The sequence below is a fragment of the Sander lucioperca genome, chromosome 12, assembly GCF_008315115.2.
Source record: "Sander lucioperca isolate FBNREF2018 chromosome 12, SLUC_FBN_1.2, whole genome shotgun sequence".
Taxonomy (NCBI): Eukaryota; Metazoa; Chordata; class Actinopteri; order Perciformes; family Percidae; genus Sander; species Sander lucioperca.
Window position 1 is genome coordinate 32074668 of NC_050184.1, and position 17691 is coordinate 32092358.

At 42.8% G+C, this 17691-nt stretch overlaps 3 protein-coding genes across 8 annotated transcripts in view; 1 reads left to right on the forward strand and 2 right to left on the reverse strand.

Moving 5' to 3' along the window:
* LOC116043590 (zinc finger protein 37-like) lies at window positions 1–8083 on the reverse strand. 2 transcript variants are annotated; one of them, XM_031290396.2, is made up of 3 exons: window positions 7989–8083; window positions 2772–3213; window positions 1–1733 (listed from the first exon to the last, which is right to left on the reverse strand). In XM_031290396.2, exons 1-3 carry the CDS (start codon window positions 8045–8047, stop codon window positions 666–668), a joined length of 1569 nt encoding a protein of 522 aa, XP_031146256.1. In that variant the 5' UTR covers window positions 8048–8083; the 3' UTR covers window positions 1–665. The 2 variants fall into 2 exon arrangements, with proteins under 2 accessions (XP_031146256.1, XP_031146257.1); XM_031290397.2 differs by lacking the exon at window positions 7989–8083 and adding an exon at window positions 5970–6207.
* Window positions 7038–17691, reverse strand: part of klhl12 (kelch-like family member 12) — a 26186-nt gene continuing 15532 nt past the window's right edge. The window contains exons 1-13 of one of the 5 annotated variants that reach the window (XM_031290384.2): window positions 16467–16760; window positions 16260–16370; window positions 15465–15691; window positions 14973–15126; window positions 13554–13771; window positions 12662–12811; window positions 12425–12539; window positions 12214–12320; window positions 11929–12124; window positions 11648–11806; window positions 10547–10645; window positions 10276–10462; window positions 7038–8444 (exon numbers count right to left, since the gene is read on the reverse strand). In XM_031290384.2, the coding sequence (XP_031146244.1) occupies window positions 8318–8444; window positions 10276–10462; window positions 10547–10645; window positions 11648–11806; window positions 11929–12124; window positions 12214–12320; window positions 12425–12539; window positions 12662–12811; window positions 13554–13771; window positions 14973–15126; window positions 15465–15691; window positions 16260–16317 (1797 nt within the window). In that variant the 5' untranslated portion in view covers window positions 16318–16370; window positions 16467–16760 and the 3' untranslated portion in view covers window positions 7038–8317. Of the gene's footprint in view, window positions 8445–10275; window positions 10463–10542; window positions 10646–11647; window positions 11807–11928; window positions 12125–12213; window positions 12321–12424; window positions 12540–12661; window positions 12812–13553; window positions 13772–14972; window positions 15127–15464; window positions 15692–16259; window positions 16371–16466; window positions 16830–17691 lie in introns of those variants that run through there. The other 4 variants (XM_031290386.2, XM_031290385.2, XR_004899085.1 and 1 more) reach the window with 4 other exon arrangements.
* Window positions 16892–17691, forward strand: part of LOC116043599 (tyrosine-protein phosphatase non-receptor type 1) — a 9869-nt gene continuing 9069 nt past the window's right edge. Inside the window, exon 1 of the mRNA XM_031290414.2 lies at window positions 16892–17317. Within this exon, the coding sequence (XP_031146274.1) occupies window positions 17261–17317 (57 nt within the window). The 5' untranslated portion in view covers window positions 16892–17260. The remainder of the gene's footprint in view (window positions 17318–17691) is intronic.

Consider the following 17691-nt stretch of genomic DNA (forward strand, 5'->3'; position numbering starts at 1 on the left):
ATAATCACAATACAAAGCTTTATTGTTAGAATACATACATAAGATCAAAAATGTCAGCTATAACAGCCGACATTGCTTTAGGCACTAATCACTAATCATATGCACTACTACAACTTGGGTTGTTTATCGGCTGTAGTTAACGCTATCTCTCAATCCATCAAGTTGGGAACATCAGACTAAAAATATGAAATTTAAAGAAATATTTGAATTGTTAACAAAACTATTTGAGCACAGCACCATCTACAATGTGTTTGTTTTTCCTTGAAAACAATGGACCCATTGTGCAACAAAGATTTTTCAAAGATGTGGGAGATAATGATTGTTATAAAGAAATACTGTTACTAACAGAAATATGAGTAATGCAGTAATATGCATGCAAAAAAACTGGTTAATTTAACAGAACCTGCTGTCATTGTTGATAATGTATAACATCATTACAATAACATATTGTGACCTAATTTTTTATGGGAAAAGCTTTTTATAGTTACAAAGATGCTGCAACCAAAGAGGTTGTACTGTTTTTGGATTGTTGTGTTAGAAATTAGATTTGAGAAAAACTTGCATTCATGTGGCTCCTTACTTGTTTTGTTTCTCACTGTATGCTTTTTGTATGCCTTTCCAATTCAAATACTTGAAAAAAATCATTCATCAGAGTTTTTGCAAAACTATGGCTTCTCACCTGTGTGAGTTCTCATATGGACAATAAAAGCACACCTAACACTGAAATCTCTCCTACATGTTTCACAAGTATACAGCTTCTTACCTATGTGGGTTCTCATGTGGGATTTCAAGATACCGGCAAGTCGGAAATCTTTCCCACATATTTGGCACAAATATGGTCTCTCACCTGTGTGGATTGTCATATGGCTTTTCAATGATGAAACGCAACTTAATCTTTTTCCGCAGGTCTTACAATCGCACGGCTTCCTAACTGTGTGGGTTCTCATGTGGGCTTTCAAGATAACGGCAAGTTTGAAATCTTTCCCACATGTTTTGCACAAATATGGTCTCTCGCTTTTGTGGATTGCCATATGGCTTTTCAATAACGAAATGTTCCTGAATGTTTTGCCGCAGGTCTCACAAAGGAATGGTTTTTCACACAGCTCTGAAAAGTTGGGGTTGCAGTTCCTCTCCTCGATACAGAGCTGCTGCTGGTCAGGGAGAAACTTCTCCTTTTGATGTTGAAGGCCCTGTGCCCGTCGTGCCCTTCTTTTAGCCCTGTATGCAGCAACTCGTGCCAGACGCTTTGCTCGCTTCTCCGGCGTTTCCTCTGCTCTCATTTTAGCACTGCGCACAGCGTCTTTCATCAGGCGCTCTGCTCGCTTCTCCGGCGTTTCCTCTGCTCTCATTTTAGCATTGCGCACAGCATCTTTTATCAGGCGCTCTGCTCGCTCCTCCGGTGTTTCCTCTGCCCTCTTCTCAGCCATGCGCACAGCGTCTTTCATCAGGCGCTCTGCTCGCTCCTCCGGCGTTTCCTCTGCCCTCTTCTCAGCCATGCGCACAGCATTTCTTGCCAGGCGCTCTGCTCGCTTCGCAGGCGTTTCCTCTGCTTTCGTTTTAGCCTTGCGCGCCGCATCTTTTGTCAGGAGCTCTTCTCGCTTTTCCAGTGTTTTTTCTGCCCTCATCCTAACCATGCACACAGTGTTGCTCCCCCGGCGCGCAGCTCGTGCTTCATCTGATTCGGCTGCATGTGCACGGCTTTCTTTAGGCAAGTGAGCATCAGGAAAGGTGGTCTGTAACAAAGATTAGATGTCACAGTCAGTGGTTGAACTCTGATGTCACGCACACTATCCTCCACATTGCACAATAGAAGATAAAAATGTAGGTGAAAAATTAGGGTTGCATCGATCTGACTCTTTCAGTCCCAATACCGATTCCTGGCCTAAGAAAATCAGAAATTCATGAGTGAGTGATTCAAGTCATACAACAAGGAAATGCACTCTTACTCAAGGAAAAAAAAACAACCTGGGGCCTCATTTATCAACCGTGCATACGCACAGATGTGTGCGTATGTAATGTGTAAGAACATTGCCATGCAAAGTGTGTTATTTACTAGTCTCGCTAGTCTCGCAGACCCTCCTCCGAAGCACGCTGGAGGAGGGTCTGGCTACTACACATAGCATTCAGGGATGGGAGGAAAACGTGCTCTGGTTAATTGGCATTTCTTTAAACCAATCACAATCGTCTTGGGCGGTGCTAAGTACCGGAGAAAAGCCGCGGTGCCGCTGCAAAATAGGCTCGGAAGGAACTTGTTTTGGTGGAACGTGTACGTTTAAAAGTTGTTTAAGTCATGCAACAGAAAACTCAGGTTGGACAGATAGTCTAGCTAGCTGCCTGGATTTACCCTGCAGAGATCTGAGGAGCAGTTAACCATAGTCCTCATAAATCCACCGGAGTTTAGAATTACAACACAAAGGAAGCCCAAGGCAACAGATATCCGGCCTAAATGAGTGAAATCCATCAGATTTTCTGGCGGCAACGGAGCAATCCAGGAAGTGGAACGTCAAGAATATAGACTAGGAATTTACCAACTTGTACTTAAGGGCAGACCTTACCATTAGGCAAGTTAGGCAACTGCCAGGGGCTCCTAACTAAAAAGAGCCCCAAACAACTACAGATTTATTATGATGGTTAAATATGAAACATATTGAATTATGTTTTTCTGACAAGTAAGGGTTGTTTAAATGTTTACTGTGACTTCTGCTTCTGTGATGTCCTTTCTTTAGCTCTGCATTTGATCTTACTTTTCTAGTTGATCCGGAGTCTCTTACCTGGTGGTCACTTTCCTCATGAGCAGGAGACATAAAGGCATCAGTCTCCTGCTTCAGTACAAGCTGCTCTGCCACCTGACTGGTGCAGACCTCCTCCTGTTCCTCTTTAATCTGTGGAGGCTCTGGGTCCTCTTGGTCCAGACTGCAGTTCTTCTCCTGAACCCAGAGCTGCTGCCTGTCAGGGAGAACCTGCTCCATGTGTCGTCGAAGGTCACGCGCTAGGCGTGCCCTCTTCTTAGCCAAGCGCGCAGCGTCTTTTGCCAGGCGCTCTGCTCGCTCCTCCGGTGTTTCCTCTGCCCTCTTCTCAGCCATGCGCACAGCATGTCTTGCCAGACGCTCTGCTCGCTTCTCTGGCGTTTCCTCTGCCCTCCTCTTGCGTGCAGCGTCCCTTGCCCGCTTGGTTTGGCTATTTTTAGGCATGTTAGCATCAGCAAAAGGTGGTCTGCAACAAAGTCACAGTCAGTGGTTGAACTCTGATGTCACTCACAGTACTGTCCACATTCCACAATGGAAGATGAAACTGCAGGTGAAAATTAGGGATGCACCAATCCGACTCTTTCAGCCGCAATACAATTATCTGTCCTAACCCCTGTTTTCCACTGGGCGCGTCTGTGCTGCATTCCAGAGGGGCCGCGACCCCCGCGAGCAATCACGGCCATTTAAAGGGTCTTATACACTAGACGCAGCCCATCTGGCGCGTGGAAATGTGACGTCATGGGATCGCCGTGACTATTTATATCTGCGCTGGTGCTCGCGACACTAGTTGCAGTCTTCTCCTGAACAGAGGTGGCGCTAATGAGCAAAGGCTACCGACGTTGCTCTTTCTACGGACTAGAAGAAGAAGAAAAAGATAAACAATGGCAGAACTGGCAGCAGCATTGCCGTCAATGCTTCGATTTGATTGGATGACCTACTTGGTGGGATCAAGCCTTTCATTCACCATAAAAGAACTCATCTTAACCCAGTACGTTTACAAGAGAGACTAGCAGTCACTGTGAGAGTCCTGGCATCCGGTTTTCGGCGAACCCGTTCAGGCCTCCCGTTTCCGCTTTGTCGCGCGCCGCTAAAAAAAAAAGAGCTGTGCTCGCAAAATATTACGTCAGTTTGACGTCACGATGGCGCGCGCCACCTTGGATGCGTCACAGCAGGTCCTCAATGACTATCAAATTAAGGGGGAGGAGTGGAATTTAACGAGGCTAATTCCCGAACTCGCCACACCAACAGCGACTTTGGAGTGGCTGGCGAGACGTCGCCTAATCACAAATACGATGGAGTGCACCGCTGGCCGTCACCAAAGCGCGACTGGTGCGTCTGGAAAGGGGGATAGATGGCTTCAGGTGGTACTAATACACACAGTTGTCACAATTTACAGTGTAGCCTAAAGAAATCATGATAGGCCTACTACTTGCCTAACCCCCACCCCTCAAAACTCGTTTTATAAACACTAGGCTACGGCGCTTTTCCAGTGTTACACCAAAATCTGTGACCCATCGAGATCGGTTCCCCCTACCTCAACCTGAACCAAACCCTTGTCCCCAACCTTAACCACGGAGGGGGGCACTATGCTTTTAACAGGAGGGACACAGATCACGACGGGTCACAGATTTCGGTGTAACACCGGCCGCGCACCCCGACCGCACACCCTGACTCAGTCACGAACGGCTCTGCTCACCTGGACCCAATCGAGGGCCTGTCTGGGAGAGATTCTGCCTTAGGGCCCTGACACACCAACCAGATGGGCCGACCGTCGGCAGAAAAGCCAGTCGGACTGATCAGTCGGGTCCCGAGGTCCAAAAAATGCCTCAGAACACACTGAGGCGACGCCGACTTGAGTGTACGCTCTGCGCGAGCGCTAAACCTAATACATCTCCATACCAGCAGGCGGCGCTGCTCTGTATTGTTTCCATTAACAGTCTGATTATTTCCCAGAAAATGAAAACCGGCAGCTGATTGGACGAACGCGTCACGTGGGTCTTTTTTCTCCGGAAATACCATAGACTGTATATAAGAATGGACCAACAGATCCCGTTGCTCTGGACCAGTGAAGGCCGTTAGAAGCACTTTTCCGGTGAGCGCTGAGCGTTACTGAGCAGCCTCCAACTGAGAGAGACGACGTAAATGTGACGTTAGCAACCTGTCTGAAAGTTGTAAGTCTTCTGGTAGCTGTGCCAAGAGAAATCTCAATCATTCCCAATCTTGCAGAGACGGAGAACGTAGGTATATGTAAGGAGATAACATAGGCACAGGCTAATTATTGATCACTAAAATACTAGTTAACATTAGTAATCACACTTAAACAGCTAATGTGAGATGAAACTGCCTGCGCGCTTCTCCTGTACTATACGGTAATTCCTCTACTATGCGACAGTAAGTCGCGTGGTTATGACACAATCGTTAGCCTATTTTTACAAAAACGTCTGCTACGGAGCCATAACGTGAGGTACAAGGTAATGGAGCCTTTTTTACATTGTCGTGTTTCTTTAGAAATAAACAATGGACAAATAGAGTCTTTAAACGCTTTAGATGTAAAGTTATTCGCTGTCAAAGTGACGTCAAAATGAATGGCAGTCAATGGAATGCTAACGTCAGGTGATCGCTTTGTAGCATTAAAATGGCGCCATAGGAGGTTCGCGACCTGAGGAGAAGCTTACCCCCTTGGGAAATACACAGCCAGACTGTCATGGCGGCTTGTTCAGAATATGATCTCATATTGTACTAAAATAGTTCACCGAAACGTGTTTCTGAAAACATTTTAAGCGAGAAAAAGGCCATGCAGTTGCTGAATCTGTCTTCTTTTCAGATTGACAAAGGTCAGTTTAAAAGATTTTCGTCAGATTTTGAGCGGCTCATCCGCTCCCCATTTCCGGGCGAGTCCCGACTGCCCTGTCCCCGACTGAACATGTCGGGTCGGCCCAAATGAATGCCGACTGCCCCCAAAAGAAAAGAAAAATAAGACGGACGGTTTTTGTCTGGGGCCTCAAAATCATTCAATCCGCCCCTGAAAAACAAACCAAGTAGGGCTACTCGCGGTCAGAAACAGCGGTGAATACACTCTGCAGATGTATTATTTTCCAAATAGGCGTATCAATCGCTTGCTTTGACATTGGTTATAAAGCAGATGGACTTAAATGGCGGAGGTGTTTTGCCGGCGGTAACGTTACTAGTGTTATTCGTTAGTTAGTTGGCAAACTTACACACTTTTGAGTTGCAATTAGAGTGGCGCTGTTCCTCCAGCCTATCCGCCCGTGCACATTGACTCCGGGGAAGCGAAGAAGAGTTCGGTTGTAACCTTTCTGTAACCATATACTGTATAATATTACAGTCTATGGTTGTTGTCAGTCACCTTATACTTGTTGTAACGTTATCCAGCGAACGTAAATGAAGACATGCAATCCCAATGTCCACACCATGGATGATGAACGGTCCAGGTCTACACTCACGGACTGACTTGTTTTGGGCTGTCCCACTGAGCGAAAGCTCTATTAAAGATTCTTCAAAACTCCATCCATGGTGGCGTCTCGCAAGCGTTTCTTCTTCTTCTTGTTTAATGGCGAGTTGCAACTGGCGTTAGAGGAGCGTTAGCGCCCTTACTGGAGTAGGTGGTAGATCAGAGTTCCCTATTTCCAAATAAAAGAAAACAAGCCAAAGCCTGCTTGTTGGGAACCGGAGGGTCGCTGGTTCAAGTCCCAGTACGGACCAAAAAAGTACAGCGTGTGGAATGGTAGCTGGAGAGATCACCTCCTGGTCACTGCCAGGTGCTCTTGAGCAAGGCACCGTACCGCCGCCCCCCCGCCCCCCAGCTCAGGGCGCTGGTCCTGTGTGTGTGTGTGTGTGGTGATTTCTCTCTAACAGAGTGTAAATTGTAATTCCCCCCCCCCACTGCTACTACTCACTTTATTATTATAAATAATTCACAGCGTTGTTTCGTTAAAAACCGAAACGGGGTTAACGCATGCACGCATCCGTTAATATACTGTAATAATACATCCATGTGGACTGCCTGGAGGAAGTACATTAACAACATTTGGCTGATTATTACTTATATGTACACTAAGTATAATTTTAAATTAAGTAATTTTACCTATAATTGAGCATGTTTAAATTTTTGGACTGACTGACTTACACAAGTAAAGAATCTGTGTAAGTTACACAATGTAGGCTACAGCTGCAGCTGATGGAAATGTCATTCATTTAGCAGGTATTTAGTCATAAGTATTGGACAAATGAAAATGTACCTGATGATGGCGCTGGATGAAGAGGACCACAAAAGGTATTAGAATTTATTCAGAGTGGAACATGAATGTTCGTACGAAATTTTAAAGCAAATCGATCCAATAGATGTTGAGACATTTCACTCAAAATCACAAATATTAAACCTTATCATGCCATCCAGCCATTTTTGGTAATTAGGTAGCATGTGGACATTCAGTTTTCATGTTAAAACGGTGCACAGGGATAAAATGGACACGTCTACCTTGTACAGTTTGGTGAACTTGAGACATTAAACTGCTTCATGTGGATGGATGATGAGTCACATTTGCTCTGTGGATGTGAATGATGATGCCACTGACTCAGTGCCACTGACTCAGCTGACGACGTGTGAAGCAAATATGTCTCTCTGCTTCACTTATCGGGAGTTTACAGACTGAGAGGCTAAAAGGCGTCAGTTCTAAGTGTTTTTATTCACTTCGCAGGCAACAGTGATGCTAGGATTTTGTGTCCTACATGTAGATATCCAGATTTATGAGCTGAGGAAGAAAAAAAAAAAAGAAAAAAATCACATGCACCTCATACTTATTACTTTGTGATTTTTCAGGGACAAAATAACCATAGTCAACTGGTACAATTCAGTCATTTTCTAAAACAATATTGATCTCTAAATTTATATTCTGAGAGCAACAATACTTAATAAACCGTCTGAATTAAAGTGATTTGAATCTAGAAGCAGTGTTTACAGAAAGAATTACAAAAGGGCTTGAATTAATGACCCATTAAGGACATAACAAATGCCAAATGAGTACACTCGATAATAAGCCAATGTACTGGAACTATCATTGAAGTCAAATGGGAGGCAACACGGATGTTCACTGTTTGATGTAGGCCAAAGTTATAAGGCATATAGCAGCAACCAGAGTCTAAATCAACTCCATCTTTTTTTCTGTTATGATGAGTAGAAATATATTGCACTTTGAAGACAAAATGAAAAAATAATCTCACAGGTAACGAAAGCAACAAGTACCACCGAAGAGAGTCATGCAAGTGGTGATGGGCTCCATGGAGGCCTCTTTTGAGGTGACGTCCACCCCGGCGAAGCTGAATCTCCGTTGCACAGTCCAACTGTCGAAGGGTTGACCATCCAGTAGAGAAGGCAGCCCAAACTGCTGCACCTATTCTGTTTTTGAGAGTACTTATTTGCATTCTGGCGAACAGACATCTCCCTTTTGTGTGGCTCTCTTTTAGTGGCATTTTAGCAAAGTCTAGCTGCCTGTCTTCCCATATGCTTTTTTTTTTTTTTTCCCTCTTGTGGTTCTTGTTCTTGGCAAAGATTACTTTTCTCGTAGAACACAGACGCCAGCGTCACACCGCTGCGTCGCCATCGAGGTGACGACCTCCCAGGAGTCGATGACCGGGTCGTAACATTCAATACTGCTGAGGAGAGAGTTCCCATCATATCTGCAGAGAGAAGTGAGACAAAAGGAGAGGAAGAGAGGGTTTGACCACAACAATCAGCACTTCTCAGTCGAGAATGACACAGAAATATAATTATCCAGATAAACTTGATAACTTGTCCAATAACAAGAGACAAAGAAGATTAAAGAAGAAGTGTTATAATACACTTGCAGCTCTTTTTTTTTTTTTTTCATTCTTTCCTAAAATAATAGTCAGGTGCCCATATGAACATTAAAATGTTGATGTAATTTCAATGTAAGTGATGGGGGATAAAATCCACTGTCCTCTTCTTGTGCAAAAATATATTCAAAAGTTCATCGAAAGCAAAGATGAGGCTTCAGGAATCCGAGTTAGACCAATCCAGTGGATCTTCCACAGTTTTATTGTTTTAAGTAAACATTTCTCTAACTGCAGCTCAACTGGAAACACTGTACCGGGAAACAAAGTGAGGTGAGATGATTAAATGTAATCCAGGAAGTCCAGTTTGAGTAACAGATTCACGAGTTAGAAGGCTTATCAGACGGAAAAACACTACACTGAAGTTTATAATGCTATGAGGTAGGATTTTAACACTCTGGAAAGTTATAACAGTGGAAATCTTGGCAACGAACACCAGGTACTCGCAGACTGAAAACTCATCCGTTCAGACTGCACCTTGGCCCATAACATAAAAAAAACGAAACCTCTCTATCCCGTATTGTCTCTAAATGTAGCACTCTAAGTAGATCCGCATATTTGATGAAGTTGGGATCTTGGGGTTGTAGCCACATGGTTGAATGCACGTATTGTAATTCGCTTTGGATAAAAGTGGTATTCATGGTACAAAGTAATCTACCAGGAATGGGCTCTTGCATGTATTTGATTGGCCAACAACGCTTTTCCGGATGATGTCCCAAGTTGAGGCTGGTTTAACTTTTTTGTCGGAGTCCTTGTTCTGTGCAAAAATGCATTCTGAAGCCAAATCAAGTGAACGTCTTCCAAAGGTACAGACTTTTTTTAGTACAAATTTCCCTATTTAAATTTTTTTTCCCGAACAGTGTTTGCTTGCTCAGCCGCAGTGGAGGGACATGCCTGTTAGTTGAATTGCTGGGACAAAACACCAGCAATAAACCTGATTTGGCTCACTGAGACTGCTGAAGCTTTGCTTAGCTTAGCTTAGGCTATCTTCAGGATGCATTTTTGTGCGGAACAAAAACTTTTGATTTTGTTCCTGATTTCTTACAGTGTAGTCGTGCTACGAGGGTATCATTCAGGGCCCGTATAGTCTATATCGACGACGTGTCATTTACGGGATAGTGCCGGTGACGCCGGAGGTTCCACCAGATGTCCCTCATTTTCGGCCGGATGTCTGCCCCCTTCAGCTTTCTTTGTGTTGCCATTCTAAACTCCGGTCGATTTGGGAAATGAGCTACAACCGTCAATCAAATAATATTTATCTTTTTTTTTGTTGTAAAATTCTCATCACACACTCGACAGACATTTTATTTCAAGAGCTCGCCTCCCTAAGTACACGTGTTCCACCAAAACGAGTTCCTTTCCGAGTTCCTTTGCAGAGGTAATATATATTTACGTATACGTATCTGCGTCCCGCACTTAGCGCCGCCCAAGACGATTGTGATTGGTTTAAAGAAATGCCAATAAAGCAGAGCACGTTTTTCTCCCATCCCGGAATGCTTTGTAGAATAGCCAGACCTTCCTCCGCGGCGCTGTGGAGGAAGGTCTGGCAATGCGAGACTAGGGCCCGTATAGAGAGAGTGTTGTGCTAAGATAAACTTGAACCTATCCTTTAAACCCACTGTCACAGACAGAAGGACATTAGGACACATTTTCTTACCCAGCGATGGCGTAGAGACGTCCTCTGAGAACAGTTGCTCCTACGTAACATCGAGGCGTCGTCATGCTGGCTACAGTGGTCCAATAGTCTGTTCTGATGTTGTAAACCTCAACGGAGTCGAGGTGTGAAACACCATCAAAGCCTCCCACTACGTAGATGTGGTCGTTGAGTAAAGCCACACCAGCCCCTGAAAACAGCAGAAAAGTCTCAGATAAACTGTAACGCACACAGTTAGCTGCCATTTTTGACTTCATTCTGTTTTCTTACCTACCTGACCGCTTGGTGGCCATTGGTGTAACACTTGTCCAGTGGCCTGTGTGTGGGTCATACCGCTCCACTGAATTCAGGATATTTAGGCCATCGTATCCACCTATGAAGAAATATCAGGAAATGACAGTAGAGCTGCAAGGGTTAGTGCATTAATTGACTGATGGAAAAATAATCGCCAACTATTTCGATAATCGAATAATTTTTCAAGCAAAAATGCCAAACATTTTCTCGTTCCAACTTCTCATTTGTTAAGATTTTCTAATTTTCTTTGTCTTATATAATAGTAAATTAAATATCTTTATACAAAATCTGCAAATTAAATTCATCTTAACCAATAGGAAATTGTGTTGAGAAAATAACTGTCAGGTGAATCGATAATGTGAATAATTGTAAGCTGTAAGCGGCATCCTGAGACCAGTTTACTACATTTTGTCAATATGAGCTACATCTAAACTGATTAGCCATCTACCGTATTGGCCTGAATGTATTTTTCTGGAAATTGCGTTTGAAAAAAGTGGGATTGTATTGTTTTCACAACACCAGATATTCATCAGTGTTAAGATCAAGAGTGTTGCATTATGGGTTGTTTGTAGCCTTAATGTTGCTAGATTAGCGAGTGTCTTCAACTCTGTTTATAGTGCATCTTTAAGAGTTAGTCAACCATCAAAGCATTATTAGTAAGTATTTGTTAGCCCAGTTAAACTGACATAAACTTCAGAGGGTGAGTATCCCGATGTCTTTGGTTCAGTAATGGACCGTGAACTGAATCATCTATCAAGAATTACCGCTGACAAGCCTGAAAACTGTTTACTTCTGGAGAAATTCATTTTGACCGATTCTAAGAGCCGGACCGGAGAGAGAGTGAGGATGTGACCAAGGTGAAGCTACACAAATGTGGGATTTATGTTTGCTTTAATGGTATTATTTCATGTTTCACTTTTGCGGCTTCAAGGACTCTCTTTCCCTTGGATTAATAGTATCTGAATTTCCCTGACAGGACTGATGTGAAAGGGTGTTGTATCTTCAGTCTAAAAACAGATATTGGACAGGGAGGGGTGTGAAAGTTATCAAAGAATGAGACGTCAGGATTATCTGTCCATACCTAGACAATATATGAGTCCACTGGCCACCACCAGACCAGCTCCCTCTCTAGCTGTCTGCATATCTCCCAGCATGCTCCACTGGTCAATGTTTGGGTCGTATCGCTCCATGCTGGTGTGACGCCTGCTGCCATCGAAGCCACCGGCAACATAGATCATGTCTGTTGAGAGCCATATAAGATGGAACAAAATATTGTATTCACAGGATTTCACCGAAAGGAAACATCGGTGAAGGCGTGAGTCATTTGGAAGAGAAAAAAAAACAAAACAGAAAAACGCTTACCTCCGAGTGTCGTGGCTCCAGCGAGGCCACGGCGCACATTCATGGTGGCGACGGTGTACCAAACACCGTCCTCGTCAGCTGTGTAGTCCAGGCACTCCACGGAGCTGAGCCTCGACCGACCATCGTAGCCTCCGATCACATAAACTCGATCGTGGAGAGACACCGTGGCGACATAACGCCTTTTCCGTGCAATGTTCTGTTAAAGACACACCTGTCTGTAATAGCCCAATCCACTGGGATAAAAAAAAACATCACAAGATTTGCTTTCAAATATTCAATACGTACAGGAAGGGAGCTCCATTCTTGTGTTTTCGGGTCATATTTCTCAACTATGTCTATTGGTGATTGTTGGCTGCCAAACCCGCCTATAACCAACAGGACTTCTTTGGCACCTGAAAAGACCCATAAATCCCTTTTACTATCAGTGTGGCTCACAAAGTAGGAATATAGGAGACATGCTTATAGTTAAATTGCTACTAAAAGAAAGGATTCCCACCTAATCTAGCTTGTGTGCGTGGGCCCTGCATCTCACTCCTTAGCTCTGGTCTTAAGTGGAATTTCTTGGCTTCATCGACAAGGTCTCGACATGGCAGGCTACACCGAATGAGGGGCTAAAACGTGTCAAAACTTGCGTAATTATGGTGGTAACTGTGATAAATAAAATACTTCAACACATAATCCAAGCTTGTATGTGTGTATGATAAGACAACTTGCTGAGTGTCGCCAGGCTCACCTCGGCATCAATGACATCTGTAATATAGCGGGGGGTGAGGAGCGGCATTCGGACAAACTCGAGCATGTCTGGCAGGTAGGGCTCTCGCTCTTTTCGGTTGTGTTTGACCCAGTTTAACACGGCTTCAAATACAGGCTCCTCTGAGTCCACCTACATAGTACAACACATACAGTCAGAAGAACTACAGCTACATTCAAGATCAGAAATCAACATATTAATTAAACAGTTAGCTGACAACTGCTGTATAATATTTATTAGTCTCGCTAGACCCTCCATCTAGAACTATTATCATTAATTGCTCAGCAATTGCAATTATTTGTGTTAAGTGCAAAGACACAATGTGCAACAATGCAGTCTGCTGAAGGTGAAACAAGCCATAAATTCCTCACATGAGAAAGATGACAGATATTAAGGGGAAATTATGCGTGACTGTAAATTACATGTATAGTCAGGAAGAACCATTTGAGTTTTGATGATCTATAAATCAGTGTGATAATAACTGTTTTCATAAAGCAAGGTGTGTGGTAGGGAACAGGAATTTCCTGAGCACAAAGGCAATTTCTTTGTCAGCTCAATCCGCAAAAGTGAGTGGAATTAGGGGGGGGGGGCTGAGATTACAGCAGGTTGGTACTTGCTTTTCTCTTTTCGCACTAAGGTGTTTGAAAGACAATAAGAAAGCTGTGAAAGCCAGCTGACACTATACTATTTCAGTCAAGTTGCTTTTTAGGCTTCTTAGCACTAATTCATAGAAGTATTGGGGGGCAGATATGTCATTATGGTTTTAGGTATTTCAAATAACATATTTAGTTATCTATAGTGACAACAGATCAAACAGCCTCCACAGTACAGCTGACAGTAACGTACCAAACATAATGACATCCAGTTTTCTTACCTGGATTTCATCACATTTGATGAGCTTTTCAACTTCTGTCTGGCTGAGCAGCATGAACTCCTCATGCTGAACCACCTCGGAGAAATGCTTCTGGGAAAAGAGCTCGGCGGCCTGCATCAGGTCGAGGCAAGTGTGTGTTTCGGCAAAGTCTCGAATGCCCAGGCAGTTGGTGGGATCAAGCTGACCCTCCAAAAAATCACAACATGCTCTTTTTACCCCTGAGGAAAACAAAGATATATTTATATACAGTAAACACACATGTATCGTTCAAATTCAGCCGAATCCTGATAGACGGGACTCTCATGTCATTCAACAACTCTTAATTTGAAAATGCCAAAGCCATTTCAAAGCCATCCTCTATCTTTTGTTTTTACCTTTGTACCACTTGTTATTTCACTTTTATGTACCTATGTATCCGCAATGATTTTAATGTATTTTTTGTATTTTTAATCTTAACTTTTACTGAATTCCCTGTTGTACAGTGTTTTGAGACCATGTCTTATGGTGATATTGCACTTGAAATACAATAAAATTGAAATTGAATTGATTTCATTTCAGCGTTCATTAAAGGAGACATATCATGCTTATTTTAAGGTTCATACTTTTATTTTGGGCTTCTACTAGAACAATGTTCAAAAAAACATAAGTTTGTCATGCTCTGTCCTCTTCAAGTTAAATTTAAGACCTTTTTAAATACCACATTTCTCTATTAAATAGCTGTTTTATGATCATACCGTCCAAAAGTATGAAAGTATGATGGAAAATCAGTCAGGATGATATGGCTGATAATTATTTAATATAATATCACTTTTTTAATAGTTCCCAGCCGTATATAACAAGAATTCCTAATAATATGATTGATTAAATGTACCGTATGTGACTCGGGTAAGCTGTAAAAAATGGATGGATGGATGAACCAATTTAAAGTTTTTGCTAAAAATGATATTTGACAATGAACTTCCTAGTTGCTGTAGCTAGCAGTAGTGACAGTGTTTGCCACAGGTCGGATGGTGCTGACTGAAACTAAAAAGAATTGAACCGCCTCCTACAAACACAGTCTACTGTTGCAACAATCCAGCTTTTAGTTTATAGGTGAAGAACATCTCCCAACCGCCTGCAATCAGATACATAAACATTAAATAACTAGCATCACTGTCTATGGCAGGCAAAATGAAACACTGTATTTAAGACTTTTGTAAATTAAAATTTCAACCTTTTTAATACCTTCTAAGACCTTTTGTTGTTGTTGAGGAAATTGAATGAATTGCTTCCTAACAGTTTTCAAGACCTGCAGATACCCTCTGTCTATACTCACAACAATATCAGCTGGCTTAAGCACACACACACACACACACACACACACACACACACACACACACACTTTTCAAATGAATGTACAGCAGGCACTCCTAGAGTTACCTTTGAGCTGAAGTAAGCACGCTGCAGGAAGCAGTTCTTGTACGTTCTCCACTGTGACTAGCACTGTTTCTGTATACACAAAGTCCAACAGGATCTCCATAGTCGCTGCAGTGAGCCCCTGAATGTCGACAAAAGATTTCCCCTTTTCTGCAAGCTGCAGAGTCACAAAAACAGAAACTATCAGGTGCAGTGACAAGAAACTTATCATTGAGGGATTAGTTACATACTGTAGCAAACTGTCTTGTCAACCCGTGTCTTTTTAGTAAAGTCAAACGCTGGCTTATCCTTCATATATGGCTATTATGTATACTTTTGAAATCCTGATTGTCTATACTGTAATTTTACTCCTTGGTCTATTCTGTGTACACAACATCTATTTCCTGTCTCTCCGTCCTCCAACTAAGAAGGATATTTAACCCTAAAGGACAGAGGGTGTCGTATGCTCTACAGATTGTAAAGTTTTTCTGAGCACTCCAACATTTTTAGCATTACCTCACTGGTGAACATGGCACAAAAGTAGTCGCTGCAGGCAGCCAAGACAATCCGGTGAGCTGGAAAATCTGTGTTCTCCACTCTCAGGGTGATATCACAGAGTGTGTTGCTCTTGCGAAGTGAGTTCATGGCATTGAGGATGGATTTGGCATGGGAGTTGGTCATGATGTCTTTGGGAGCCATGCTGCCTTGAGAATCTCTCAAGGATCTCAAACCAGTCCAGGAATCTAAAAGAGATAGACAAGCTTTGTTGAGAACGATCTTCAGGAGACACTTCTTTATAGTCACCCTTCACTACATAATTTGCACATGCAACACTTACTATATGTGTTATCCTTTGGTGAGTAAGTTTGTGTGTATGTGTGCATTAAATGGGTGTGTCATGTGTATGTGAGAGTCAAACTGGTGTATGTAAAAATGCATATTTACTGTTATGATGAGGTATTGGTGCTTAACCTGAGAATGTCCAATTTATGTGATTTCAAATTCATTCGAGAGGATAATAATATACTAATTTATGTTATTTATTTATCCGATAGCTGTAGTCAGCAGATTAAGATGTATCATGCAAATTATATGGTAAACTAATAAATAGCCCTTTCTTCAGTTACAGGACTTTCATATATATATATATATATATATATATATATATATATATATATATATATATATATATATATATATATAACGTTATTTGTGCTAATAATTGAGTGCTACTTTAGTGACATTACTGAATGCAGTACTTAAACTTTTAATTAAGTAATTTTGCATTGTGGTATTGCTAATGCAACTTACCGTTAAAAGATTTGAATACTTTTTCCACCACTGGGAGGCAATAACTATAGCTACACATTAGCAAGCAGCAGCCAACGACAGCTGAGGGCTAACGCCAACGCTAGACAACAACTAGGAAAACACAGGCATATGAAGTGAGCCGATGGCCAAGAGAAGACAACACATGAAGCGACACACAGAAGAACTTGTCAAGAATTTGAATAATACCTGTCGCAGCAGTAAAGCTGTATCAATACGTCTAGCTAAGTTGCGTTGCTAGCTAACGTTTGTAGCACCAAAGTCCCTTGTCCCTGTTCCTGCTGTCAGTCACACTGTCTGGAGAAAAGCCACTGAACTACAGCTAATCCATGATGACCTCTGAAAAGTCACACTATGCACGGCCTTCTTGAAGACATAAATGTTTAAAATGTCAAAATGAATTCCATATCATCCCCGGTGCGAGTTTAAACCAGCTAGAATGTTTCGTTGACTAAACTGCAGCAGGTCACAGCAGCAGAGACTCCACAGATTGGACGTAAACAGACCATTACGTGAGTGTACGTGCGCGCTCCCGGAGGCGGACGCGTCACGTTCCAGACACAAGATGCCTTCCGCGCGTCCTCGCTGGTCTATCTCTACGGCTGCCGCTGGAATAGTAAAGTGACTATTTCTTACAAATAAAGTTATATTATGCTCTGATAAGGAGATTTAAATTCAGATTCACACCCGGAGGACACGGAGCGGATTATAATCTCTTAAAAAAAACCAAACCCATTCTGCTCTTTAACAGCCATCGGCGGACGGCGGCTACACCGTGTAGGAGGAGCCAGCGGCGTGTTTCCGCTACACCAGGCCGAGAGGGTAATCTATGCTGCCGTACTGAGAATTACAGGATATTGGTGGAACAGTTCGCAGCTATTGCGGGACACTGTTAGAGTACAAATTGTTTAATCACCGGGGTGCTGCGGTTGTCCATATCTGGGGGAAAAGAAGAGAAAGGAGTGGCAGCTGGACTGTCAGCAATGGAAGCCGAGTTTCGGGAAATCGATGACAACGGGAGTTGGAGCGCCATTTATCAGGTAGGACCTCCGGCAAAATCAAGGTGGAAATGGACTAGTGGTTAGTGAAGCTGCCACTTTTAGGCCAAATGATAGCGAATGCCCAATGCGCCTGCAGTAGCGTAGCTACCGTGTAATTTAGTTATAAGCCTTGTTCGTGTTCAGTTTAGTCCGTGTTCCGACTGCTCGGATCAATTCGATGATTGATGTGTCTGCCTGGGTCTCAAGCAAGCAGCACATCCCATCAGTAAACTGTTACATTGACTTTACATACAAATTGTACATTTAGTCAGTGTAGAAATGAAGAAGTACTCGGATCTTTTGCTTTAGTAAAAGCAGCAATACCACAGTGTAAAAAGACTTACTACAAGTAAAAGTCCTGCATTCAAAATCTT

Bases quoted from the DNA above. Each gene is read 5' to 3' on its own strand.
- LOC116043590 (XM_031290396.2), bottom strand. From the start codon at position 8,047: ATGGAGCCCATCACCACTTGCATGACTCTCTTCGGTGGTACTTGTTGC. The intron at 3,214-7,988 runs GTGAGATTATTT...ACTTTGTTGCAG, and splicing joins ACTTGTTGCTTTCGTTACCT to ACCACCTTTTGCTGATGCTA. The intron at 1,734-2,771 runs GTAAGAGACTCC...TCTTTGTTACAG, and splicing joins ATGAGGAAAGTGACCACCAG to ACCACCTTTCCTGATGCTCA.